The sequence below is a fragment of the Alnus glutinosa genome, chromosome 1 (genome assembly GCF_958979055.1).
Source record: "Alnus glutinosa chromosome 1, dhAlnGlut1.1, whole genome shotgun sequence".
In the NCBI taxonomy this organism is placed as follows: domain Eukaryota; kingdom Viridiplantae; phylum Streptophyta; class Magnoliopsida; order Fagales; family Betulaceae; genus Alnus; species Alnus glutinosa.
In genome coordinates, this window is record NC_084886.1 from 45,925,592 (window position 1) to 45,949,996 (window position 24,405).

Consider the following 24,405-nt stretch of genomic DNA (forward strand, 5'->3'; position numbering starts at 1 on the left):
ATTAATAAAGAAAGAATCCCGAGATTGGAGTATAGAGGAGTCCGAGTCTAAGTCAAACTCTGACGGCTCTCCTAGGATAAAGAATATGAAACCCTAGCGGCTAGGGTGCTCATCATCCAACTTATAAATAGTCCAATATCCTAGGTTTAAACAACTTACTAAATTCTCGATTATTAAGCAGACTTTTCTCATAGAAGTTAATTTAAGCATCGAAGAGAGACCCCAGTCCCATATTGAAGATACTCATGGGTATTAAGTCTCATATTACTTAGTTACTTGGTAAAATTGGTCTTTATAAAGAATTCTAGAAAAAATTTCAAATTGACTAATCAACACTTTTTCCTGAGTTTTTACAAAACCTGACATGATAAGCTACGGATCCACATCTAACAAAGAGATAGATGTAGCTAACAAAGAGATAGAATACATCTTAATTTGAATTACAAGAAACTAATTGGATCAGCTCGAGTCTTGTTGGTGGAGAGATCAACATCGACTCTATCTGCTGCCACCCTGCATCAGTGACCACTTGAAAAAGATTACTCAGTGGAGTACTTCCTCATTGTTTCCGGTCTGTTTCCACCGCAAGTCTTTTTGAGCATATTTTCCAAGTCAACAAGCGTAGTGGGAGAAAACAAAGTATTTTTATAGATATTTTCCAAGTCCACAAGCGTAGTGGGAGAAAACGAAGTATTTTATAGATATTTTCCAAGTCAACAAGCGTAGTGGGAGAAAACAAAGTATTTTATAGATAAGAGATCTTCATTATTTCTGTATTAGTTTCTGATTTAGGATGGCCCCTGTTTCCTTTTGTCTTATTTATTTGCTCTCACACTTCGTCATGCTTCTTTCGGCTCAAGAAGAAATGAGATACACCCAAAGATGTGCACCATTTCGCTGTGGAAATCTGAAGACGATTGGCTTTCCATTCGCGAATAACACAAACCCCGAATGCGGTTTGTTCACAGTAGATTGTCGGGATCAGAATCCGACGATCCAACTGGAGAACGGTGGAGGACCATATGAAGTTCTAAACATCTCACCAGATAACACCATTATACGTATCTTTGACGAACAGCTTTCGGAGTACTTGAAATCCAATAGATGCGACCACTTAACCAATTTGGCTTTTCCCAACTCTTCGTTCATCTCTTTTGAAATCGCCACACCCAAAAAGACCTTTTTTAAATGCAATCGAACTCCCGATATTTCTCCCCCTACAAATTTTAAAAAAATGAGCTTCAATGACCATAATACCTACTTTAGTATTTCAAGCGACAGTGTTCCCACTTCTCTTTCTAGATGTTCAATTATTCAGCTCCCAAAGAATCTGAGTCTACATCATCCTCCGTCGCCAGCGATGATGACCTGTTTAGGCTTTTAACCCCTGAGTTCGACCTTCGGGTGCGTGTCTCTGAGGATTGTTACAAATGTTATCAGAGAGAAGGTCAATGTAAGCCCGACTACAACGGAAAACTTTATTGTGACGAGGCAGAGAAAGGTATAGACCTAGGAATAACACAACAATATTTGGGATACACGCATACATTCATGAAAATGCATTTAAATTTCTGTCTTTTTACGTTGTATTTATTCCTAATACTTGTGCTGCTCTTATATATTTCTGTTCCATGCCATAACCCCACTCCTATGAAGCGATAGCTTTAGCTGATTTGGATTTGTGTCAAATTTGGATTATGAGTAATAGTGATAACTTTGTTGCAATATATAAAACCCATATCAGATACATATATATGAGCTGGTTTTGACATTAATTTCTTTCTTACTAACCCTGCTAGGGATTTGATCAAAGGCTGCCAATTTAGCTGCTTCACTTCAATCTTCATTGTTTAAACTAACATCTTTTATGTTTCTATCTTCTGTTGCAGGGATCAGTATAAAAAAGAAACTGGCGATAGCAGCATTAGGTGAGATATCACTTCAATCAAATTTCCTTTTTGTTGATATTAGTAGTCACATATTTCTTGTTGATATTATTCCATCTGGTGGTGATCTATTGTATCTTCAACACGTCCATAAATTGGAACCCTCTCTTTTACTCCATCCGAAGGTGTGGCTAATTATTAAATCCTTGGAGTCTCCTCAATCAGTTTTGGTAATGGCTCCACTGTACTCTCTCCATTTTTGTCGGTCTAAGGATATACTATATATGGAATCCATTGTAAGACTTGTAAAGATGTTGTCAAGTATTCAAAATTCTATGTTGCACTTTTTTCTTTTGGACCTATAATAGACAATTTTTCATATATAGTTGATGATTTTCCATCCGAGGCTCCCTCTCTGGCAATCAAAACTTGTTCATGTCTTGTCTGGTGTCCCTACAAGAAATTGTTTAGGTTTCTAATCTCTATTCCTTTATTACAGCCTCTTTATCTGCTGGAATAATTGGAGTTGTAATGGTTATAATCTGCTGCTTGATCAAGGGAAAGTTCTCATCCAATAAAATTATTTATTTTTGGAAAAATGAAAGTCTAAACCATAAGACTATCAGGGCCTTTCTAACGAACCATGGACCTCTTGCTATTAGAAGATACAGTTACTCAGATATCAAGAAAATGACCAACTTCTTTAGAGATGAATTAGGCGAAGGGGGCTATGGTGGCGTCTACAAGGGACAGTTACCAAATGGTTGTCTCGTAGCAGTGAAGGTTCTGAAAGAATCAAGAGGTGATGGAGAGGAATTCATTAACGAGGTTGCAAGCATTAGTAGAACCTCCCATGTCAACATTGTCTCTCTTATAGGCTTTTGCTTTGAGGGTTCTAAAAGAGCTCTCATCTACGAGTTTATGCCTAATGGATCTCTTGAGAAGTTCATATATAAAGAAAGTTATTCGAAGGCTGGCCGGCTATTGGAATGGGAGACACTATACAAGATTGCACTTGGCATTGCTCAAGGATTAGAGTATTTACATAAAGGTTGCAACACACAAATCTTGCATTTTGACATAAAGCCTCACAATATTTTGTTGGATGAGAACTTTTGCCCAAAAATATCTGATTTTGGCCTTGCAAAAATATGCCCTAGAGAAAAGAGTATTATATCAATGTTGGGTGCAAGAGGGACTGCAGGATATATAGCTCCGGAAGTATTTTGTAGAAATTTTGGAGGGGTCTCTCACAAGTCAGATGTTTATAGCTACGGAATGATGGTTTTTGAAATGGTTGAAGGAAGAAGGAATATAGATGTCGAGATTGATTGTGCCAGTGAAATATATTTTCCCCATTGGATTTATAAGCGACTTGAACAAGATGAAGATCTAGGTCTACAGGACCTTATGAATGAAGAGGATCACGAAAGTGCAAGGAAGATGATAATAGTAAGTTTGTGGTGCATCCAGACTGACCCTTCAAACCGGCCGTCGATGAGTAGAGTTGTTAATATGTTGGAAGGGAGTCTCGGATCCTTGCAAGTACCACCCAAGCCTTACTTGTCTTCACCGTCAAGATCGCCAGAAGATTCTCCGACAATGGTGTCAATACAGTATGATTCTATAATTCCCTAAAATGCATCTTTATTTTTATTTTATTTTTTTGGAAGGAAGTTTTAACGTTAAAGTGGTAACTAGCATCTTTTGTGAAGTGCATCAATGATTAGCTTGTGGATGCGTATTACAGTTAAAGACTTTACTACCTTTAATTGCCTAAACTATGGGATCATATCTGCTGTGTTGGCTTCCATCATGAATCTATATTGTTGTGAGCCCCGTTAAATATGTACTTTTTAAAAGATAAAGTAATCTGGGCCGTTAAAAAATTATAGCATATTGTGCTGTAATATTTTTTTACAGCACCTAAGTGAAATCCAGATGTAACTACGTACCCATTCTAAATTATGTTTGTATAATAATTTATAACTAAAAGGAAAGCTTCAACGTATATATCCGGATGTAACTACTATTAAAGGCTTGCTACTTGCTGCTCTGTTAATATTAGTTGATGCTCGGTATATTCAGAGAACTGCCTTTTTTGACTGTCAAAATTTTTAAAAGAGAGTCTAAATAGCATACTCTCATCCCACCCTATTCGGCATTGCTGACGTAGTATTGTCAAGTTGTCATTGGAATTTCTTTTAATTAAAATTAATCTAAAAGTAAATTAATAATGTCATATCAGTATAGTAAAATGGTAGTAGAATGAGAGTATGTTATGTAACATTACTCTTTCCAAAAAGGAAGGTTAGCTTGCCAAGTTTGCCACAGTCAAAGGGTGGACAAGATGAATGGTATCTTATGTTAAAGATAATATGTTGGTAGTCCCGCATTGCTAAGATAGAAGGCTCATTCTTATTCTCCTCTCTATAAATAAGAGAGCATTCTTTATATTCAATCATTTAATAAAAGCAATATGTAGCCTATAGGGCTTCCGTGTGTGGATGTAGGCATACTGCCGAACCACCTTAAGTTTGTGTCTTTTATTATTTTTGCAAGTCTCTATTTTTAATAATCCGCTTTATTTTCTTTTAGTTTTATGTTTTCTTTCATGGTATTAGAGCTAATAGGCTAACGTCAATTGTTAGATTCTGGGCTAAGTCTTTTTTGTTGTTTACTTATTTCTATTTTTTTTTTAGTTCTTTTATTTCCCTACTATTTCTTTTTGGTTCAGATTGTTTTCACAATCACAAAACCCTTATTTTCTTTTATTTTTCTGTAATCACAATCAGATTGTGATCGTGTTTTCACAATCACGAAATCCTTTTAGTATTGTTCCCTGGTTTCTTGCTCATATCTCTCTAAGTCACAGAGAATAGCATTTCTTTTTCTTGTCTCTATGTTTTAAGCTTATATTCTTAGAAAAGGCTTGTGCTTCTTCCTCTCTTTCCTTATTTTTCTCATGGTTTTGTCTTTAATCATCCCATTATATCATACGACAAAACCATATGAGACAGTAAGATTTTTCTTTTACCTTTTTTTTTTGGTTATAAAAAAAAAAGATGTCGAGTCGTTTTGCCCAGCGTCGTTTCCTACAGAGTGGGCCAGTTTGTGTCCACGCTTTTGTACATTGGAGATCTTGCATAGAACATGGCCGATTCGCAGCTCTACGACTTTTTCAGCCACATTGGTTAGGTGATCGTTTCTACCAATACAAAGGTGATCGTTTCTATCAATTAATACATTTTTCTATCAAGTTTTTCCGGTGGAGGGGATCATTTCACTACCGTAGATCATTACCCTTTGTATTTGATTTTATTTTGTTGTAATCTGATGAAAAAAAAAAAAAAAAAACCCAATTGGCTTCAAGTGCCTCCTCTGGAGGCGCGTCACTCTTTTTTTTTTATCTTAGTTTCAAAGTGTAGTTAAGCCCTAATTATTGTAAGGAAGATAGCAAAAAGAAAGAAAAAAAATCAAAAAAATCAGAAGAGGCAAAAAAAAAAAAATGCCCAAAAAAAAAAAAAAAAAGAGGCCAAAGTTGCCCACATTGTTCTGGCCCTTTGTTGGCCCATTACTTACACTCGGCCTTTGTGGTATTGTTTCAAACTCAGGCCCATTTCAGTCCATTATTGACTTTCATATTTGGTCCTTAGTTGGCCCATTATTTGTAATGTGGCATTTGTAGTATTGTTTTAAGCTCATGCCCATTTCAGCCCTCAGTTGGCTTCCATGTAAGGCCCATAGTTGGCCCACTATTTGTAATTTGGCATTTGTGGTATTGTTTTAAGCTCATGCTCATTTCAGCCCTCAGTTGGCTTCCATGTAAGGCCCATAATTGACCTGTTCTAACCCAAAAGTTGTCGATGTTCAAGAGCCAAATATGGCGCCATCACCTTCTTCAGTATTGTGTTCAAGAAGCAAACTCAAGATTTTATAAGTTTTCACCTTGAGTTTGAGGGAGAATGTTAAAGATAATATGTTGGTAGTCCCGCATTGCTAAGATAGAAGGCTCATTCATATTCTCCTCTCTATAAATAAGAGAGCACTCTTTATATTTAATCATTCAATAAAAACAATATGTAGCCTATAGGGCTTTCGTGTGTGGATGTAGGCATACTGCCGAACCACCTTAAGTTTGTGTCTTTTATTATTTTTGCAAGACTCTATTTTTAATATTTTGCTTTATTTTCTTTTAGTTTTATGTTTTCTTTCATCTTACCCTTACTTTTGCTATTAGTGTTAGTTACATGGATCTTATATGTGATCTTATTAGTGCCGATTGGATAGCTATAGTTTTACTATAACTATTTTATAAACCGGCACGGAAGTTCATGTACTACAATTTTTACCACAAGTTTTTGACAAACTTGATGTGATAGTAAAAATGTTTAATTATTTAATTAATTATTGTCACATCAAGTTTGTAAATGACTTGTAATAAAAATTGTAGTACTCTTAACATTTTTCATTTGATTGTGATTAATGTTGTAAATGTCGTATGGATTTTCACATCAATTTGCAAGTAATTTGTAGTAAAAAAAATTGTAATACCCTAAATATTTTCAATTTTCAATTATTTTTTAGTGTATAATTCTTTTTACTGTTCGGGTTATCCCCCTACAAATATATGATATTTGGCTCGGTCTATAGTTTTATTATTGATGAAACTTCAATCAACAAAAAGAGAATGAACAAAATAATAAAATAAATGTCCTAATATCTTTCTAACGTTGGTATGTTGTTGAGTTATTTAATGCTCCGTTTGTTTTGGCGTAAAATGTTTTCTGAAAATATTTTCGGCATTTTTCTGGTGTTTGGTGGGTGCAAAAAATAATGGTCAACAGAAATCATTTTCAGTTTGACTGTAAAAGTTTCTTTAATTTTTAAAAAACGATTTACGATTTTCAAAATCGTAAATCGTTTTATGGATTTAAACTCTTCATTCTTGTACGCACGTTTGTGGGAATCCGACACCGCCGAACATAGAAGTTTGTTGGTAACTCAACTCTATAGCCAAAGATTTCTGAATTTTAGTATCCGATTGTCGGAATCTGGCGAAATTGGCTGGATTTCGACCAAACTGGCCGAAATCTAACCAGTACAGCCGAATTATGGCCAATTTAGCCGGATTCCGGCAAACAAGATTCCAGCTGTTTTGGCTGGAATCCGGCTGTACTGGTTAGATTTCGATCAGTTTGGCCGAAATCCAACAACAGTGGCCAGACGTCGTCGAATTCTGACAATGGTTGCTAGATTGCGTTTTACGCCGTTGGTGATTTTTTCGTACGAGCCAAACGCCGAAAAATATTTTCAGAAAAATCATTTTTTCTTAAAAATGATTTTATTGAAAATATTTTATAAAAGAAAACATTTTATATCTAAACAAACGAAGCATAAATGTCAATTTAATCTTCTTCATGACAAGTAAAAATGTCTCCCTTTATTAATGCTTTTTAGAAAGTATTTTTTAAATTTTATTTAAAATAATATTTAGATATGACATAAGGTGAAACTAATTTGAATTATTTGTTAAGAGTAATGTTTCTTGCATAATTCTTACACAACTCTAACAACTTTTTTTTAAGAAACCATTAAATATTTAGAGCTCAAATTTAGGAAAACAAATTCAATGGTTGATCATAAAAAAAATTAATTAGAGTTATGCAAAAGTTGTGTAAGAATCATTACTCATTTGCTAATATTTGTTTTTTTTTTAAAAAAACCCAAAAAAGAAAAGAAAAAAGTGTTATCAATCAAAATAATTTTGACTCACTCTCAAATTACTGTCCTTGTTTCTATTTTGGGATGATCTAAATATTATCTATTTGGAAAAGTCATTAGACATAATTATTAATTTCTCTTTTAATTTATTTAAACCTTCAATATATTATTATTTATTTATATTATTTAAATGAAATAGGAAAAAAATAGTTTTAAAAACTATATATTTTATTAAGAAGATATTTTATTTTGAAAAGAATCACAATGCTCAAGGGAAGGCTCAAGTGTTTTGGGCCTTTTGGCGCACTGCAAAAGTCCCGCGCTACATTTAAGTTGGACCACAAGGCTCCCCACTCCCCCGCTGAAAGTTCTCTTAATCATTCTTTACATGGGGAAACGTTCATGAATCTATTAAAAATAAATTTAAAAAATAAAAAAAAAAATCGTCCACCAACTCTTCCTACAGTTTTATACGTTCAATTTAATTAGTGAAAGAACTTTAGACCGAATGATTGCCAATTAATTTTTAAAGAGGGAAGCCAATTTCAATCTGAGCCATATGATTATAAAATAGGCACAGAATTGTGATGGACTATTGTACGTGGGGGTGTATCCAGGTGCTTCGCAGATCATTGTACGTGATGATTATATCACGGAAGGATGCACCTGATTTTGAAAGATCATGACTGAGTGGTCATTCGTCTTTTGGATGGAAGCCAACAATTCCGCAGCAAGATATGAAAGCCAAAGCCAAAGCCAAAAGCAAAGCTATATATGATGCCGAACTTCGAGAAACAAAAAGATACAAAGACACTTTCTTTATTCCTGCCGCAGCCAAATTACCAAACACCCGATTCCCCACTATCCCATCATCTTTTCTTTTTTTGTTTTTTTTCTCTTTATCTTTACCTTCGCCATTTCTTTTTTTGGGGACGGACCCACAGTTAAAGGAGAATTTAGTCAATTTACCGAATTAGCAGCATGGATACTTTAGTCAACTCAAGGTAAATTTTTGGGTTTATTCAAACGCTAAAATAACCGTGACTCGTTTATTGAAGCATGAGTGGTAGGGCACGCGTGTCAGAACATCGTTGGAGTACGAAAGATCATCCCGATTATGAGACAAATCACGCCTTTGGCATTGGACATTATGGGAGGAGCGCTTTGTCTTCACAAGCCAACCTTCCCACGTGTCGCTCGCCTGCTCAACCCGCCATCGACATCCGGTTCTACACTCTCCCGTGTTCCTCAATCCTATCCGTTCATAAACCAACCGCACTACCTGGTCCCCATCGAATCGATGGTCCACATAGACAGCCCCGAATTCATCAAGCGGATCTGAAAGTCAAGGGTATGATAGTCATTTATGTAAAATCACCTCACTGTAAAACAGAGTACCATACGTTACATGCTTTTCAGAGGGTCTTTATTAAAATAAAACCCCTCAACTCCCCATTAATTACCCATTTAACACTCTCTCCACTCCTCACAACGCTGAAAACCACCCCCCCTTCGGTCTCACTCCAGCGAACCCTTCACCCCTTTCTCTCTCTGTCTCTCAACTTGCAGACAACAATGGTGAAACCCACTATCATTGTTGTACACTTCACTATCTACCTCTTCATTCTTCACTTGTTTCACTCCAAAGCTTATGCAAACCCAGATTTGGAAGCTCTAATGGCTTTCAAAGCCGCCTCAGACACAGCCAACAAGCTTACGTCCTGGAACTCCACCTCCAACCCATGCGACTGGTCCGGCGTCTCCTGCGTCCACAACCGAGTCTCGCGGCTCGTCCTCGAGGACCTGGATCTCCGCGGGTCGTTCGAGCCCATAACCGCTCTGACTCAGCTCCGAGTTCTCAGCCTCAAGCGAAACCGCCTCTCGGGTCATATTCCCGACCTCTCCAACCTCACGGCTCTCAAGCTTCTTTTCCTCTCCGGCAACGATTTCTCCGGCCAGTTCCCGCCGTCCGTACCGACGCTGTCCCGGCTATACCGCCTTGATCTATCGTACAACAACTTGTCCGGCGAGGTTCCGGTGACGATTAACGGTTTGACCCGCCTCCTCACCCTCCGGCTTGAGGAGAACCGGTTTTTTGGATCGATTTCCGGCCTAAACCTCTTGAATCTGCAGGATTTCAACGTTTCCGGTAACCAGCTCTCCGGTGAAGTACCCAGATCCTTATCGGGTTTCCCCGAGTCCGCTTTTGCTCAGAACCCGGCTCTCTGCGGGTCGCCGATGCAGAAATGCAAGAATGTTTCGGCGGACCCAACCAGACCCGGATCCGACGGAGCCATTGCCTCGCCGTTAATGCCGGCTACTAATCCAAACACCATAGTAGCATCGTCACCGAGCTCACTCCCTTCAAGCTCTATACCGTCCAAATCGGGCAACAATCACCACGCTGGAGCGTCCAAGTTAAGCCCAGTAGCTATAGTAGCCATAATCCTCGGCGATGTGTTGGTCCTGGCCGTGGTCTCCCTCGTCCTCTACTGCTACTTCTGGCGAAGCTACGCGACCAAAATGCGGGACGGAAAGGGGTCGAAGCTGCTGGAGAGCGAGAAGATCGTGTACTCGTCGAGCCCGTACACGGCGCAGCCCGGGTTCGAGAGAGGCCGAATGGTGTTTTTCGAGGGGGTCAAGCGGTTCGAGCTGGAGGACCTGCTCCGGGCCTCTGCGGAGATGCTGGGGAAAGGTGGGTTCGGGACAGCGTACAAGGCGGTGCTCGATGACGGGAATGTGGTGGCGGTGAAGAGGCTCAAGGATGCGAGCGTGGGAGGGAAGAGAGAGTTCGAGCAGCACATGGAGTTGTTGGGTCGGCTCAGGCATCCCAACGTGGTTAGTCTGAGGGCTTACTACTTCGCCAGGGAGGAGAAGCTGCTGGTCTACGATTACATGCCCAATGGCAGCTTGTTTTGGCTTCTTCACGGTATGTTTCCGTTTTTTACAATTGCAATCTTTTTTTTTTTCCTTGTTTAAATTCTGTTTGTTTGCCAAGGAAAGTAGCTGTTGGGAGATTGGTCATTGCGCTAGTTAAGTGAGATTTTTGTGTTCATCAATTGTATCAATTGCCTCTGATTTTATCACTGGAATTTTCTACCCGTGGGTGGTGGCGCTATGGTTGGGATTAGTTTTAGTTTAGGTTGTTGATCAGCGTGGTACACGTGGGGCATGTGAATCAAGGAGATGGTTGTTGTTGGCCCCATTAGGGTTTTAGGTTCAGTTCTTTGATGCACTTTGGACCGTCTGATTGGAGCTTGTAGAAATCCTAGGTTTGCCAGGCTGTCATACCTGGGGATAGCGAGTGAAAGTTTGTGTGCGTGGCTTGGTTTGGTCGGTCTCAAGGACGCGGGACCCCCCAATCCCTTCAGTAGTGTCTTTTATCTGCTTTTCCTTTTTGTTCTTTTCCTGTAGTGTTTATAGACACTAGCCGCTAGGGCCTAAGTAAACCATTAGCATTTGACAATTGACCACATCATTCCCCACGATCCAGGTCGCATTAAATATTCCTCTTTAGTGTTTAATCCGTAATTCCATTGAAATTAAGGGGCTGTTATATATTGTTGACAGGAAATAGAGGACCTGGGCGAACCCCATTGGACTGGACCACTAGGTTAAAAATCGCAGCCGGAGCGGCTCGAGGGCTAGCCTTTATTCACATCTCATGCAAGTCTCTTAGGCTCACCCACGGTAACATCAAATCAACCAACATCCTTGTCGACAGAACCGGGAATGCGCGCGTGTCCGACTTTGGATTCTCAGTCTTCGCTGCCCCTGCCCTGACGGCACCACGAGCCAACGGCTACCGTGCTCCAGAATCGGTACTGGACGGTCGGAAACTCACCCAGAAATCTGACGTGTACTCCTTTGGTGTCCTTCTCCTGGAGCTGCTCACGGGGAAGTGCCCCTCCGTGGTGGACAGCGGTGGGACCGGGTGCGGTTACGCTGGTGGGGTCCTGGACCTTCCGAGGTGGGTCCAGTCGGTGGTGAGAGAGGAATGGACGGCTGAGGTTTTCGATTTGGAGCTGATGAGGTACAAGGATATTGAGGAGGAGATGGTGGGGCTGTTGCAGGTTGCTATGTCTTGTACTGCGGCCTCCCCTGATCAGCGGCCCAAGATGTGCCAAGTAGTCAAGATGATCGAGGAGATACGTGGGGTCGAGACGTCGCCGTGTCATGACAGCTTGGACTCCGTCTCCGAGTCACCTTCCTTGTCTGAGGACACGTGCGGAGCGAGCCAGTGATTTTTGAAGAGGAGTTTATATATGATAAATTACAGCGCTATTGGACTGTATCTGTAAATCATGGGTTTTGTTTTGTAACTTTCTTTATCGGCATTCTAATTTTTTGTTTCCCTCTGTTTTTTTGGTTTTCTAATTAAAGCAACTGGGAATGATCTAATTAATACTGAGTTTGTGAGCGCTTCGATCGGCTCCGTAATAGAAATTAGCTTTTGCATTTTGTCTGTTTGATTAAGAAAAAAATTGCTTGTGTTTCCAAGGCTTAATGCAATTTGTTTCGTTATGATGTCTAGCATGCATGATTGGCTCCAATGAGAGATGCATGATTGGCTAATTCTTGAATGATGAGGACGGATTATACAAAAATGTATTAGGATTCGATAGCTAACTTCTATATGGGAAAGCAGCCGTCATTTGTGGATGACATATGGATGGAGTCCCACGAAGGACCCTACATCTACACCAAGTTACTTGGTTGTGAAAGTTGAGGGCACAAGTAAACAGCATGAAAAATGGAGTCCTCTCAACAGTGCGTGTGGAGGAGCAAAACGTATTCCCACCCGAAAGGAGTTTATTATCTATTTATTTCTATTCAATTAATCATGGGTTTCTATCAACTTGGTATCAAAGCATGGCTACCAACAAAGATCTCATCGAGAAATTGGAATTAGAAATGAAGGAGTTGAAAGAAGTAATGCAAAAGATGAATACAGAATCACAATCCAGCTTTGCGGAGCTTAAGGAACTCTTCTTCAAGGGTTTTGAACAGGGTGAATCATCTGCAGACAAAAGAAAATGATCATTTTAGGGTCACGAAAATCATTCTTCCGGGCACTCGAATGGTTCTAAAGGATTGAATAATTTCACTAAGTTGAAGTTCCCTCGGTACTTGGGAGATGACCCTAACGTGTGGCTGAACCAAGTAGTTCAGTACTTCGATTATGAGTAGAAATCGGAGGAGCAAAAGGTATCTCTGGCAGCCTTTCATCTCGAAAGTGAAGCCAATCAATAGTGGCAATGGGTTCAAAAGTTGTACAAGGAAGAACAAGTACCCATCACATGGGAAGCATTCGAACGGGAGTTGCTAATTCGATTCGGTCCTACCGAAGTTGAAGATTATAACGAGGCACTCTCAAAAATCCAACAAGAAGGGACATTGTCGGATTATCAACAAGAATTTGAGCGATTTGCGAACCGGGTGGCTAGGTGGCCTCAAAAGGCACTTGTGGGAACATTCATTGGAGGGCTGAAGCAGGATATTGTATCTACCATGCGAATGTTCAAATCGAAGACCCTCTGTGATGCCATTGAGCTAGCACGAATGAGAGATGATAATCTCTCTAGAGACTGGAAGACTGCAAGTGGTGAAGGGCCAACTGTGTCGATATATCAATCGGGTACTCAACAAATGCTACATGCCCATATTGATAGGGTGCGGCCAAGAAACTGTTGTGGGAGGAGATGTAGAAAAGAATGGAGAAAGGCCTGTGTTTCGGATGCAATGAAAAGTTCACTCCAGAACATCGTTGCCAAACACCTCAAGCACTCTCTATTGAGCAGAGAAAAAGTTTGAGAAGTTCGAAAATGGCAACACCAAATTATGGATGGTAAGCGCGGCACCAAAGAGGTTGAACCCTGGCCTCATCAATTTCCACACATGAACCTTGAGGACAAGGTTCTTCTTCAAGGGAGGGCAAATGATGGAGTCCCATGTAGGAACCCACATCTACACCAAGTTACTTGGTTGTGGAAGTTGAGGACACAAGTGAAGAGCATGTAACATGAAGTCTTCTCAACAGTGTGTGTGTGTGTGGAGGAGCAATTTATTTCCATGTGGAGTCATGCAACCTTAGTAGGTAGTTATGTTAGTAACTTAGTGGGATGTTATCATTATGTTAGTGAGTAGTAGTAGTTGGTTACGTGGGGTCATGTAACCTTGGTGCGTAGTTATGTTAGTGGGATGTTATCATTATGTTTGTATAGGTAGTTGTTTGTTTATTACGTGGGTAGTTATATTTGTAAAGTTAGTATAAGACTAGGACTAGGAGTAGGGTTCATTATTGAATATTATATTGCCATTGTGGCTTGTATCCAATCCAAATTGAATTCATTTGTGGTCTCTCCTACCCGAAATGAGTTCATTATCTATCTATTTCTATTCAATTAGTTGTGGGTTCCTATCGCATATACCATGTTCAAAGTTATAGGCATACATTGTTACGATTCTTATGGTCCACATGTGTTAAGTCTAATATTAATTATATGTATATAAGTTATTAGGTACTCTTTTCTTACAAGCCTGTTTTTAAATGTAAGTCCTGCTCAAGGTTTGTGTTATTTAATATCAGAGTCAAACACCACATCACAAGTTCGAGTCACAAAATGAGTAACTTATGAGTTGGATTAAAATACTGATAAGTGAATAGAGTTACCAAAAGAGAAAGTACTATTATCGGGTCAATGTCGATAGAGTGGACCGCCGTGGACATCGGCTGCAAAAGAGTCGTGGTATGCTATGCTTTAATTGTAATTTGACTAGTTCTTTTCAAATCTATAATTACTGTTTTCTCTGAATTGTTACAAATAGATGTAACTTGATTAGTTCCGAATGGGTATATTATAAAAGTGCTCTATCGACTAACACAATCTGTCATTACACTAAATGTCTAGTTTTGTCAATTTTATTACCAAGAGTTTCTTGCAAGTTGAAACTGGTTTCTTGAAACCCTTACTTGTATTAGAAGAATTCACAATTGTACATTTTGCTTCTACAAAGTTATGGAATCGTGATTATTTGAATGACGAGAAAGCTGCTGATGATATCATTGTTGGAAAAAGAACGACAAAGAACACAGTCTCTTCACCTTGTTTAAGTTTGTTTCAATTTCCCCCCAAAAAAAGAAGTTTATTTTTCATTTTCTTTTTATTGATTTGCAATAACAAGCTAAAATATTTGATGGAACTAATCAACTAACATGCGGGACGGGCGTCGTACAACTTTTTACACCCCAACTAAAACGCAAGCGTTTAGGGTTTAGCACCAGCATGTTCGTGGGTATATATATATATATATATATATATATATATATATATATATAGAGAGAGAGAGAGAGAGAGAGAGAGAGAGAGAGAGAGAGAGAGAGAGAGTGTGTGTTTTTCTAAACCTACTTGTTGAATTGCATGAGCTTTGGTGCAAACCTCAAGAGCCTATCCAAAGCAGCAGGCGTGAACTTCCTGGCGAACAAGAAGCAAACATTTGTGGTATTTCCTCTGTACTCGCACTTGCTCCCACTCCTCAACCTCTTCAAAGCCTCAACGGTCACATCCGTTCTCAAAAACTTAGCCGGGTGTGGCCCACCCTTTGACCAGTCAACCCAAGTCAGACTCCTATTCGAATTCCTCTCCCAGAACTTGATGCTCACAAATGTCGCCAAGTAATGTTCATCGGCATAACACGAGCCGTGGCAATGCTTCTGAAACAACGGGAAGTACTTTTGATCGGAGACGACTTCAACGGCGAGCTCTCGATCCATCTCGAACCACTGGGACCCCTTCCTCCATAGCCGGAGCGTGATCCCCGGGTACATGTGGGAATTGTAACGCCCACGTCCGACAGCGCCGGGCTCATCGAAGGACATTACATAATTTTGGGTGGAGTTGATGAGGTAAGAATAAATGGTGGAGAAGTTGAAGAGAGGAATGCAGGATTCGGAGAGAAGAACGAAACGCTGGTTGGAGATATCAAGAAGGGCATTGGCAAGTAGCCGGCGCTCAGCCTCAATCATGTTCACCTTGCCCCATTCAACTTTCTGCATCATATTATAAAAAACATCCATCAGTTAATTGGGACAAGATTTTTAACTCCATCATATCATTAAAAAAATTTATCTTTTGATTGATATTTTGTCTCTAATTACTTTTTTAAATCTCATCATTTCAACTATATACCCTGGCCTTTAAATGCTGGTTGGGATGAGCAATTTGCCACATGGGTCGTTTATGATCAGTTACCTATCAATATATAGGCTAGGACATTGCTCAGAATTATTTTTTAGAAAAAAATTAAATTAGTTTTTTTTTTTCTCCAAAATTATAAGGATATTTTTGCCTTACTGAAAAATATTTAGGTTTATTTTTGTCTTTTTGCTGATTTTGAGAGACATTGATAACCGTTTGGTAATTTGAGAAGAATATTGTCTAAATTAAAATTTTGAAGGAAACAATATCAATTAGATAGTAATTTGAGGAATTTTGTAATTTTTTCAATGAAAAGTTTGTCTAAAGAGAGCATGTGGTCCCTTGATACACATAACCTTATAGCTTACCTTTTAGATTTCAGCTACAATGGCACAAAAGGAAAATATTTTTTAACTTTTATCAAAATTTGCGTTCAAGTAAAATAAAAACCACATATTCCTGAAAAATTAAGATAGTCTGCAAGGCAAATGATTTATTTGTCAATGAGAATTGATAATTTCATTAGGCCTGAAAGTCTGTGGCGTGCTTTAAAAGCTGAGAAAAGTTTGTATATTCATCTTCAAACTGCTATCTAATTAATGGATAATAATCATTTCAAAACTTTCAATCGAGAGAATGTCCTCCTAAAGTATAAAAAATCGTCAATGTTTCCTAATTACGAAAATACCCTTAATAAAATAAAATAAAAATTCTAAAAAAAAAACAATTCAAACAACCTGGGAGTGGCCAATTTTTAATTTTTTAATTTTTTTTTTTTAAAATATATATATACAAAAATTCATAGGGGTATTAAATTTATTGGGGTATTTTTGTCTTATGGAAAAAAAAAATTAGGATTATTTTTGCATTTTTGCTAATAATGAGAACATTGACAATTTTTTAGGGCAGGTTTGAGTAACACTTTTTTTTTTAATTATATTTTATTATTTTTCAGAAACAAGTTTGGGTTACTTTTTGGAATTCAAATTCTACTCACGTTTTATTCAAATTTTTTTTAATTTTATACCAGGTTTTATAAACCATCGAAACATAATTTTAAAAACTAAATTCTTTTGATATTCATAATTATAAATATGATACAAAAAAAAAAAAATTGAAAAACCAAACGCGCCCTTTATATTTTTAAACATAATACAAAAAAAATAAATAAAAAAATAAAATTGAACAACCAAACGCGGCCTTAATATTTTGAGAGGAATAATTATCAATTAAAAGTATAAGTTGAAAGAGGTAGATAGACTTTTCTCCAAAAAGTTCGTCTAAACAGAGCATATGCGGTCCCTTATCCACATCAACCTAGCTTAATTATAGCTGACGTTTTAGATATTTTCAGCTTCAAGGACAGAAAACAAATAAGATATTTTTAACTTTTATCAAAATTTGCATTCAAGTAAAATAATGACACACAGAATAAACAGATCGAGCTATCCTACATTGTTTTGGCTAGGCACTTTGCTAACCTGACTAGGAATTCTTCGGCCGGGAAATACTGGACTTTCCGGCTCCGACTCATTATAAGATGGATTTGAGTGCACGTAAATTGAGTACAACCCTTGATGCCCCTTGAAGAATTTCTCCCACAGAGGAGCCATCAACACGGGCCCCTTTGTCAAGAACATGAAAGCAACCTTGGGAACTCGGTCAAACGGATACTTGGGAATCCGGGAAACCATTGAAGCTCTCCATAGCAGCTCCTCTTCATCCATGTCATGCATAGCTTGAGGCGGCTTTAGGTACTCTGTCAATCCTATGCGACCATTTCCGGCGGCCTTCAAATTTGGTCCTAGCCCTAGCAATTGCGATGATGGTGGCGATCGTGAATTAGCAGAAAACGAGAACTGGGTGAATTGCAGACTGAAGGAGAAGTCTTTGAGGTAGAAACTAAGTATTACAGCAAAGGTTAAACCAAAGGCAAAGAGGAAGAAATAAGAAAGGATATTGTGTAGGTTTAACTGGACATTAAAGAGCTTGGAAACTGAGGGTATTGATCTGTTTTGGTTTGGAGCCTTCATGTTGGAAGAGAAAGTGTCTGGCTGTGTTACTGTTTAAGAGAAACTAACAAGTTTTCAACTCTTCTTCTTCTTTTTTTATGCAAAAGGGTTCTTTTCTTTGAAGACAAGAAATATTAAAAAAATAATGAGTTTGATAGGTATCTCTATCAGCTTTTTCATAAACTAAAGAATATGCAGTAATTGTAACAAAATCGAATCACTCAAAGAAATCTGAAACACAAACTACTTAAAGAAGAAAAACCAAGAAATTCATAAATTCAACTGAGGAACCGCAAGCTGTTCAAAGAATCAAAAGGGTGGGGAGAGAGAGAGAGAGAGAGAGAGAGAGACTAATGGCTGGGACAAGCTGTGTGTCTGCCTTAAATCAATGACCTTCTAGTTCTAGACGATTGGTTAGGATTCTCTTTCCTCCTTTATCCGTCTCTTTTGATCACTCCTGTTTCCTTTGCTCCATGATAAGAATCTCACTAATTGCCTGCCACTTTTGACAATCTTTTTGCTGGTTCCAATATTTATTATTCATGCCAAAGTACTAGTCCAATCCAAAAGGACTCTAATTATTCATTGACCAATAAAAGGAGTTTTGGAAGAAGCAATTCTTAGTATTCGGCTTTAATAATTTTGGCGCCGTGTGTTGCATGCTTCTTTGGGACCGAACCGAAACGACGCAGGCGTTTCTCGTGGAATTTGACATTTTGTGTGGGAAATAAAAAGTCTTAATTAGTTAACATTAGAACGTCTAAGAAATAGTCGAACCAGAGTAGTGATCATGCAAGATATGCGAAACAAAAAGGAGAGTTGGTACGTGCATGTGGGGATGCATCATCTAGTCCAACGAATGTGACAAAATTAAAGGACGTAAACATTACATGTACCAATGCAGATTCGATCAATTACTGACATCGAAAGATTTATGTACAAGAACATATATAGTGCAAATAACACTTCCTTTTTCCAATCGATCAGGAAAAATGTGATTTGAACTAGCTATTCCCCTCCCAAAGTCATATGCGAATCATCAAAACTGGACTCAAGCTTGGACCCTAGCCTATATATATGAAACAGACAGCTGAGGAAAACCGTTTGTATGGCCCTTCATGATCATCGATATTCCTCTAGAGGCCAGGGAATGCATTCGAGTTGGTGAGAGTTGAATAAAGCAGCCGGTGGACGTTGTTTCTGAACTCTTCCAACTATGGTTTCACCTTTCACGTAGGACTACCCATTTATTAGCTCAACTTCACGTCACTTTTACATCAAAAATATTAATAAAATAAATAAATAAGGGATGATTTATGCTACCCAATATGGAAGGACCTAATTTACCATAGGAATCCAAATGATCATTTGTTTAATAACTAAAAAGCTTTTTCACTGAATAATATTGGGCTTGCACAACAATATTTCTATTTTGATGGCAATAATTTGAATAAATTATAATTCATTACTAAAAATCTAATAAAACAAGAATTTATAAAGCCCCTTGTAACACCCTCACCTTAAGGTGTAGGCTTAGTACGTAAAGGGTGTACTCTCTCACACCTAACAATGTAAAAACTAATGCAAATGCCACCATTGTAGTCACAGGTACAATCACATTGTTTGGTAGCATAGCCTGCATCTTGTTTGATTCGGGTGCTACACACTCTTTCATTTCATCCATCTATGTGAAGCTATGCAAGTTGAATACTGAGCCCTTAGATTATAACATATGCGTGGCTACTCCTGTTGGTGACGCAATAACATATAGGAAATGTGTGAACAACTGTTCAATTGTTATAAGAGGGAGGACTTTGTCAGCAAAGCTAGGAGTTTTTGGCATGATAGGTTTCGATGTCATTATGGTGATGGATTAGCTATCGAAGTATGGGGCGAACATAGACTGCCGCGAGAAGGAAGTAACATTCCGACTTCAAGGCATAAATGAGTTCAAGTTCTATATGTCTAAAGTGCGAACTACTCTGCCACTTCTCTCTGCTGTTCAAGCAATAAAGAGTGTAAGAGGGGGTGCACAAGCATATTTGGCTTATGTCCAAGCCAAACTCGAAGTCCAGTTGAAGTTGGAAGACATTCCGGTGGTATGCAACTATCCAGATGTTTTCTTTGAAGTCACCGGATTGCCTCCGAATTGGGAAATTGAGTTCTCCATTGACTTGATGCCGAGAATTCAGCTTATTCACAAGGCACCCTACTACATGGCTCCGACAAAATTGAGAGAGTTGAAATAGCAGCTTCAAGAGTTGCTTGACAAGGGTTTCATCCGCCCTAGTATGTCGTCGTGGGGAGCGCTTATGTTATTCGTGAAGAAAAATGTAGGTCTATCAGATGTACATAGATTATCGTGAGCTGAACAAGGTGACTATCAAGAACAAGTATCATTTACCAAGGATCGACAACTTGTTCGATCAACTCAAGAGAGCTTCGATATTTTCGAAGATAGATCTTCTTTCAGGATACCATCAATTGAAGGTGCGAGAAGAAGACGTTCCTAAAACAGCAATTCGAACGCGGTATAGCCATTATGAGTTATTGATGATGCCGTTCGGGTTGACTAATGCACCATTGATGTTTATGGATTTGATGAACCAAGTATTCCATTAGTACTTGGATTCCTTTGTAGTGGTGTTTATTGATGACATATTAGTCTATTCGACTAATCATGTCGAGCATGGAGAGCACCTAAAGATAGCGATGGAGAAGCCGGGAGAAAAGATGATGTTTGCCAAGCTCAAGAAATGTGATTTTTAGCTTGAAGAAGTGTCCTTCTTGAGTCATGTTGTGAACAAAAACGGAATTGCAATTGATCTAGCAAAAGTGAAGCATGTGGTTGAGTGGGAAAGACCGACAAGTGTTCGGGAAATTCGTAGTTTCTTGGGGCTAGCAGGTTTTAATTACTATAGGAGATTCATTGAGGGATTATCCTCATTATCAGGGCCACTCACTGCCCTCACAAGGAAGAATGCCTAGTTTGTATGGAGTGATGAGTGCGAAGCAAGCTTCCAAGAGCTGAAGTAGAGACTAGTAACTGCACATGTGCTTATATTGCCCATGGAGTCTATTGGGTATGTTGTTTACATTGATGCATCAAAGAAATGGCTGGGATGCGTCCTTGTGCAGCAAGGTCGGGTTGTGGCCTATACCTCTAGACATCTGAAAAATCATGAGAAGAATTACCCTACTCATGACTTGGAGTTGGCAGCAGTTGTCTATGCCTTAAAAATTTGGAGACACTACCTTTATAGTGAGAAGTGCGAAATCCACACTGATCACCAAAGTCTCAAGTACATCTTCACACGACAAAACTTGAACATGAGGCAGCGTAGATGGCTTGAGGTACTGAAGGACTATGATAGCAAGATGTTCTACCATCCTTCTAAAGCTAATGTAGTGGCTGATGCTCTGAGCAGAAAGTCTTGTGGTGGCGAGACTGATCCTGAAGAGCTTGTAGAGCAGTTGTCGCAGCAGTTTGCCATTGTGCAGATAGATGAAGTGATAACAAGTGGTCCTTCGACTATGGCAGCACTTGTAGTTCAGCCACAGTGTATAGACAGAATCAAACTAGCACAGGGGATGATCTTGAGCTGCAAGATCTTATTGATAGAACCAGACATGGGGAAACATTTGGGTTCTATCTCATTGAAGGCGGGACATTGAAAACAAGCTGTGAGAGGACAGTTATCCCTAATGATGCTGAGTTGAGACGAGACATTCTTGATGAAACTCATTAGACAAGATATATTGTTCACCCAAGTGATATGAATTTTAATTGTACTCACAAGTGCACAAATCATTTGTAGTTAATGGATTGCAAGTGCAAGATCGATCCCACAAGGAATTGTGTTTTTTAAGTACAATTTTGTTTCCAAACTAATTAAATTTTAACTTAGTTCTAAGAAACAACTTTGATTTTTGTGAATAAAATAAAACATAAATAAAATAAAATAAAATAAAACAAAAGAAAATGTACTAAGGTTTTAGAATCCACACCCACCGAATCATAACAATATACTCCATGTTCATCAATATTAATCCGAAATTCTCACAATTAAAATATTATGTATGTTTTACTGTGCTTCAAAAACTTAATCAAAACCATCCCATGTATCCATTCTTTACACAAATCACAAAAGAAATCCAATTTAAATCAAATCATCAAGTGTATCCGTAAATCACAACAAGATATCCAATTTAAATCAAAACATCAATTGTATCCGTAGAATAAATCACAAGGGATATCTAATTGTTTTATAAATAAAACCAAGAAATCAATTATGTGAAATTATCTCAAATCATCAAATGTATCCTTGAATCACAAAAGATATCCAAGAATCATTCCACACATTGAAAAAATGTAAAACATTGAAAAAATTAAACAAAATAGAATCGGATAATAAAGACTTACATGGAAGTATTGTTGTTCTTCATCGATGAGGCTTCATCCTCAACCTTAGTTGAGAAATTAGTTACACATGATTATGAAAAGTAAAACCTAACCTAAAGAAAAACTAAACTAAAAATAAGAAAATATATTTGGTCTTTAGCTCCCCCCTTTTTCTTGAGGCTTAGCAGTCTATTTATAGGAAGCAAAACAAATCCTAGAAGTCCTAGAAATCTTAAAAAAATTGTACTTCAATCTCCTAGTCAAATTTGGAAGCAATTCTAGTACAAATCGGAATAGGATTCATTCAAATTTGTGTTCTTATATTATAGGACACTTTTGGTATAGCAGACGTTCGAATTAGGAAAATCTTATTTCACAACGATTTGTATTATTTTGAGTTATCTTTCCAATGCTACTAGATTCACCTTAATCTGATACTTGAACAGAAAGTTATAGCCAAAATACCATGACATGTGCAGAATCTGAAATTTAATCCAATCTGATTTTGACTCCAATTAGAGAAATTCTGATTTATTTCTTTCATTGATTTGGTTAAACGTAACCACATCATCCAAGTCTTCTCAAAGTGTGTTTTCTTCCAAGGTTTACATTTTTCACCTTAAAACTATCATTTTCTTTTAGCAACCTACAAAACACTAAAAACACAAATCTAACACAAAACATTAGATTAAGACAGAGCTAAAGAATTAACTAATGAAAATTAAGGGGTTTAAATATTCAATATTTGACACTGATCACCAGGCAACAACAAAATGTACTAGGATCTGAAGAGAAAGTTTTGGTAGTGCGGCATGAAGAGGGACATTGCTGAGTATGTTGCACAGTGTCCTTGCTAGCTTGTGAAAGCTGAACATCAAAGGTCAGTTGGGAAACTTCAGCCACTCTATGTGCCTATATGGAAATGGGATCAGATTGCTATGAATATTGTCGTTGGTCTTCCAAGAGCACCAAGCGGACAAAATGTCATATGGGTTATTGTTGATAGATTGACAAAGAGTGCCCATTTCCTCCCCATCAAAATCACAGACTCACTGGACAAGCTAGTAGAGTTATATATACGGAAAATGGTGAGACTACATGGAGTGCCTGTCTCCATTGTGTTGGACCGTGATGCACAGTTCACTTCGAAGTTTTAGGATAGGCTGCAAAGTGCAATGGGGACTAAGTTGAACATTAGCACCGCTTACCATCTGCAAACTGACGGTCAATGCAAGATAACTATCCAAACACTCAAGGATATACTTAGGTTGTGCGTGTTGGACTTCAAGGGAACCTGGATACAATACCTACCACTAGTTCAGTTTGTTTACAACAACAATTTTCAGGCAATTATTGGCGTGGTGCCGTACGAGGCTCTATATGGGAGTAAGTGTCGATCGCCGTTGTATTAGGATGAAGTTTGGCCAGAGACAGTTGTTAAGGCCTGAAATGGTGCAAGACATGAAGGAAAAGATTGCACTTATCCGAAAAAGTATGCTCATCGCTCAAAGTCGACAGAAAAGCTATGCAGATAAGCATCACCACAAACTCGAGTTTGCAGTTGGTGACCTTGTGTACCTCAAGGTGTCGCCAATGCGGGGTGTATGGTGTTTTGGCAACAAGGGCAAGTTCAGTCCAAGGTACGTTGGACCATTTTAAGTATTGAAGAGACTGAGCCTAATTGTATACAAGATTGAAATGCCTCCTAGTTTGGCGGGCGTTCACGACGTTTTTCACATCTCTCAACTGCATAAATGCGTTCACGATCCTTCACATGTGATTAACTACGAGCCTCTTGATATTCAGCCCAATCTGACATATGAAGAGTTGCCTGTTCAAGTATTGGATCGCAAGGAACAGTAGTTGAGGACCAAAAGTATCCCACTAGTGAAGATCTTGTGGCGGAATCACGATGTGGAGGAAGCCTCATGGGAGCTTGAGTAGCAAATACGGGATATATATCCCCACTTGTTCGAGTAAACCCAGGTATGATCGCTTGATTCATATCATTCCTATGTTTTCCTTTGAGTAAAATGTATGTTCACATGTGTATAAAACGCTTTAAAGTTTAAATTTCGAGATTGAAATTTTTATAAGGAGGGAGGGATGTAATGCTCAAGACATTACTTGAGTGTTTGAAATGTAAATTAAAATAATTAAATGTCTAGAAATAGTAAAATTGC

At 38.3% G+C, this 24,405-nt stretch overlaps 4 protein-coding genes across 4 annotated transcripts; 3 read left to right on the top strand and 1 right to left on the bottom strand.

Moving 5' to 3' along the window:
* The first annotated feature begins 804 nt into the window (after positions 1-804).
* LOC133852833 (rust resistance kinase Lr10-like) lies at positions 805-3,574 on the top strand. Its single transcript, XM_062289557.1, has 3 exons — positions 805-1,501; positions 1,890-1,928; positions 2,386-3,574. Exons 1-3 carry the CDS (start codon positions 1,303-1,305, stop codon positions 3,522-3,524), a joined length of 1,377 nt encoding a protein of 458 aa, XP_062145541.1. The 5' UTR covers positions 805-1,302; the 3' UTR covers positions 3,525-3,574.
* A 5,498-nt stretch (positions 3,575-9,072) lies between these two features.
* On the top strand, positions 9,073-12,068 carry LOC133852817 (probable leucine-rich repeat receptor-like protein kinase At1g68400). The gene is made up of 2 exons (XM_062289556.1): positions 9,073-10,539; positions 11,181-12,068. Exons 1-2 carry the CDS (start codon positions 9,186-9,188, stop codon positions 11,852-11,854), a joined length of 2,028 nt encoding a protein of 675 aa, XP_062145540.1. The 5' UTR covers positions 9,073-9,185; the 3' UTR covers positions 11,855-12,068.
* Positions 12,069-14,803: 2,735 nt separating this feature from the next.
* On the bottom strand, positions 14,804-17,848 carry LOC133852880 (glycosyltransferase BC10-like). Its single transcript, XM_062289559.1, has 2 exons — positions 17,290-17,848; positions 14,804-15,660 (listed from the first exon to the last, which is right to left on the bottom strand). The coding sequence occupies exons 1-2, from the start codon at positions 17,839-17,841 to the stop codon at positions 15,016-15,018; spliced, it is 1,197 nt and encodes a 398-aa protein (XP_062145543.1). The 5' UTR covers positions 17,842-17,848; the 3' UTR covers positions 14,804-15,015.
* A 5,787-nt stretch (positions 17,849-23,635) lies between these two features.
* On the top strand, positions 23,636-24,085 carry LOC133860759 (uncharacterized). The gene is made up of 2 exons (XM_062296372.1): positions 23,636-23,862; positions 23,932-24,085. Exons 1-2 carry the CDS (start codon positions 23,636-23,638, stop codon positions 24,083-24,085), a joined length of 381 nt encoding a protein of 126 aa, XP_062152356.1.
* Positions 24,086-24,405: the final 320 nt, after the last annotated feature.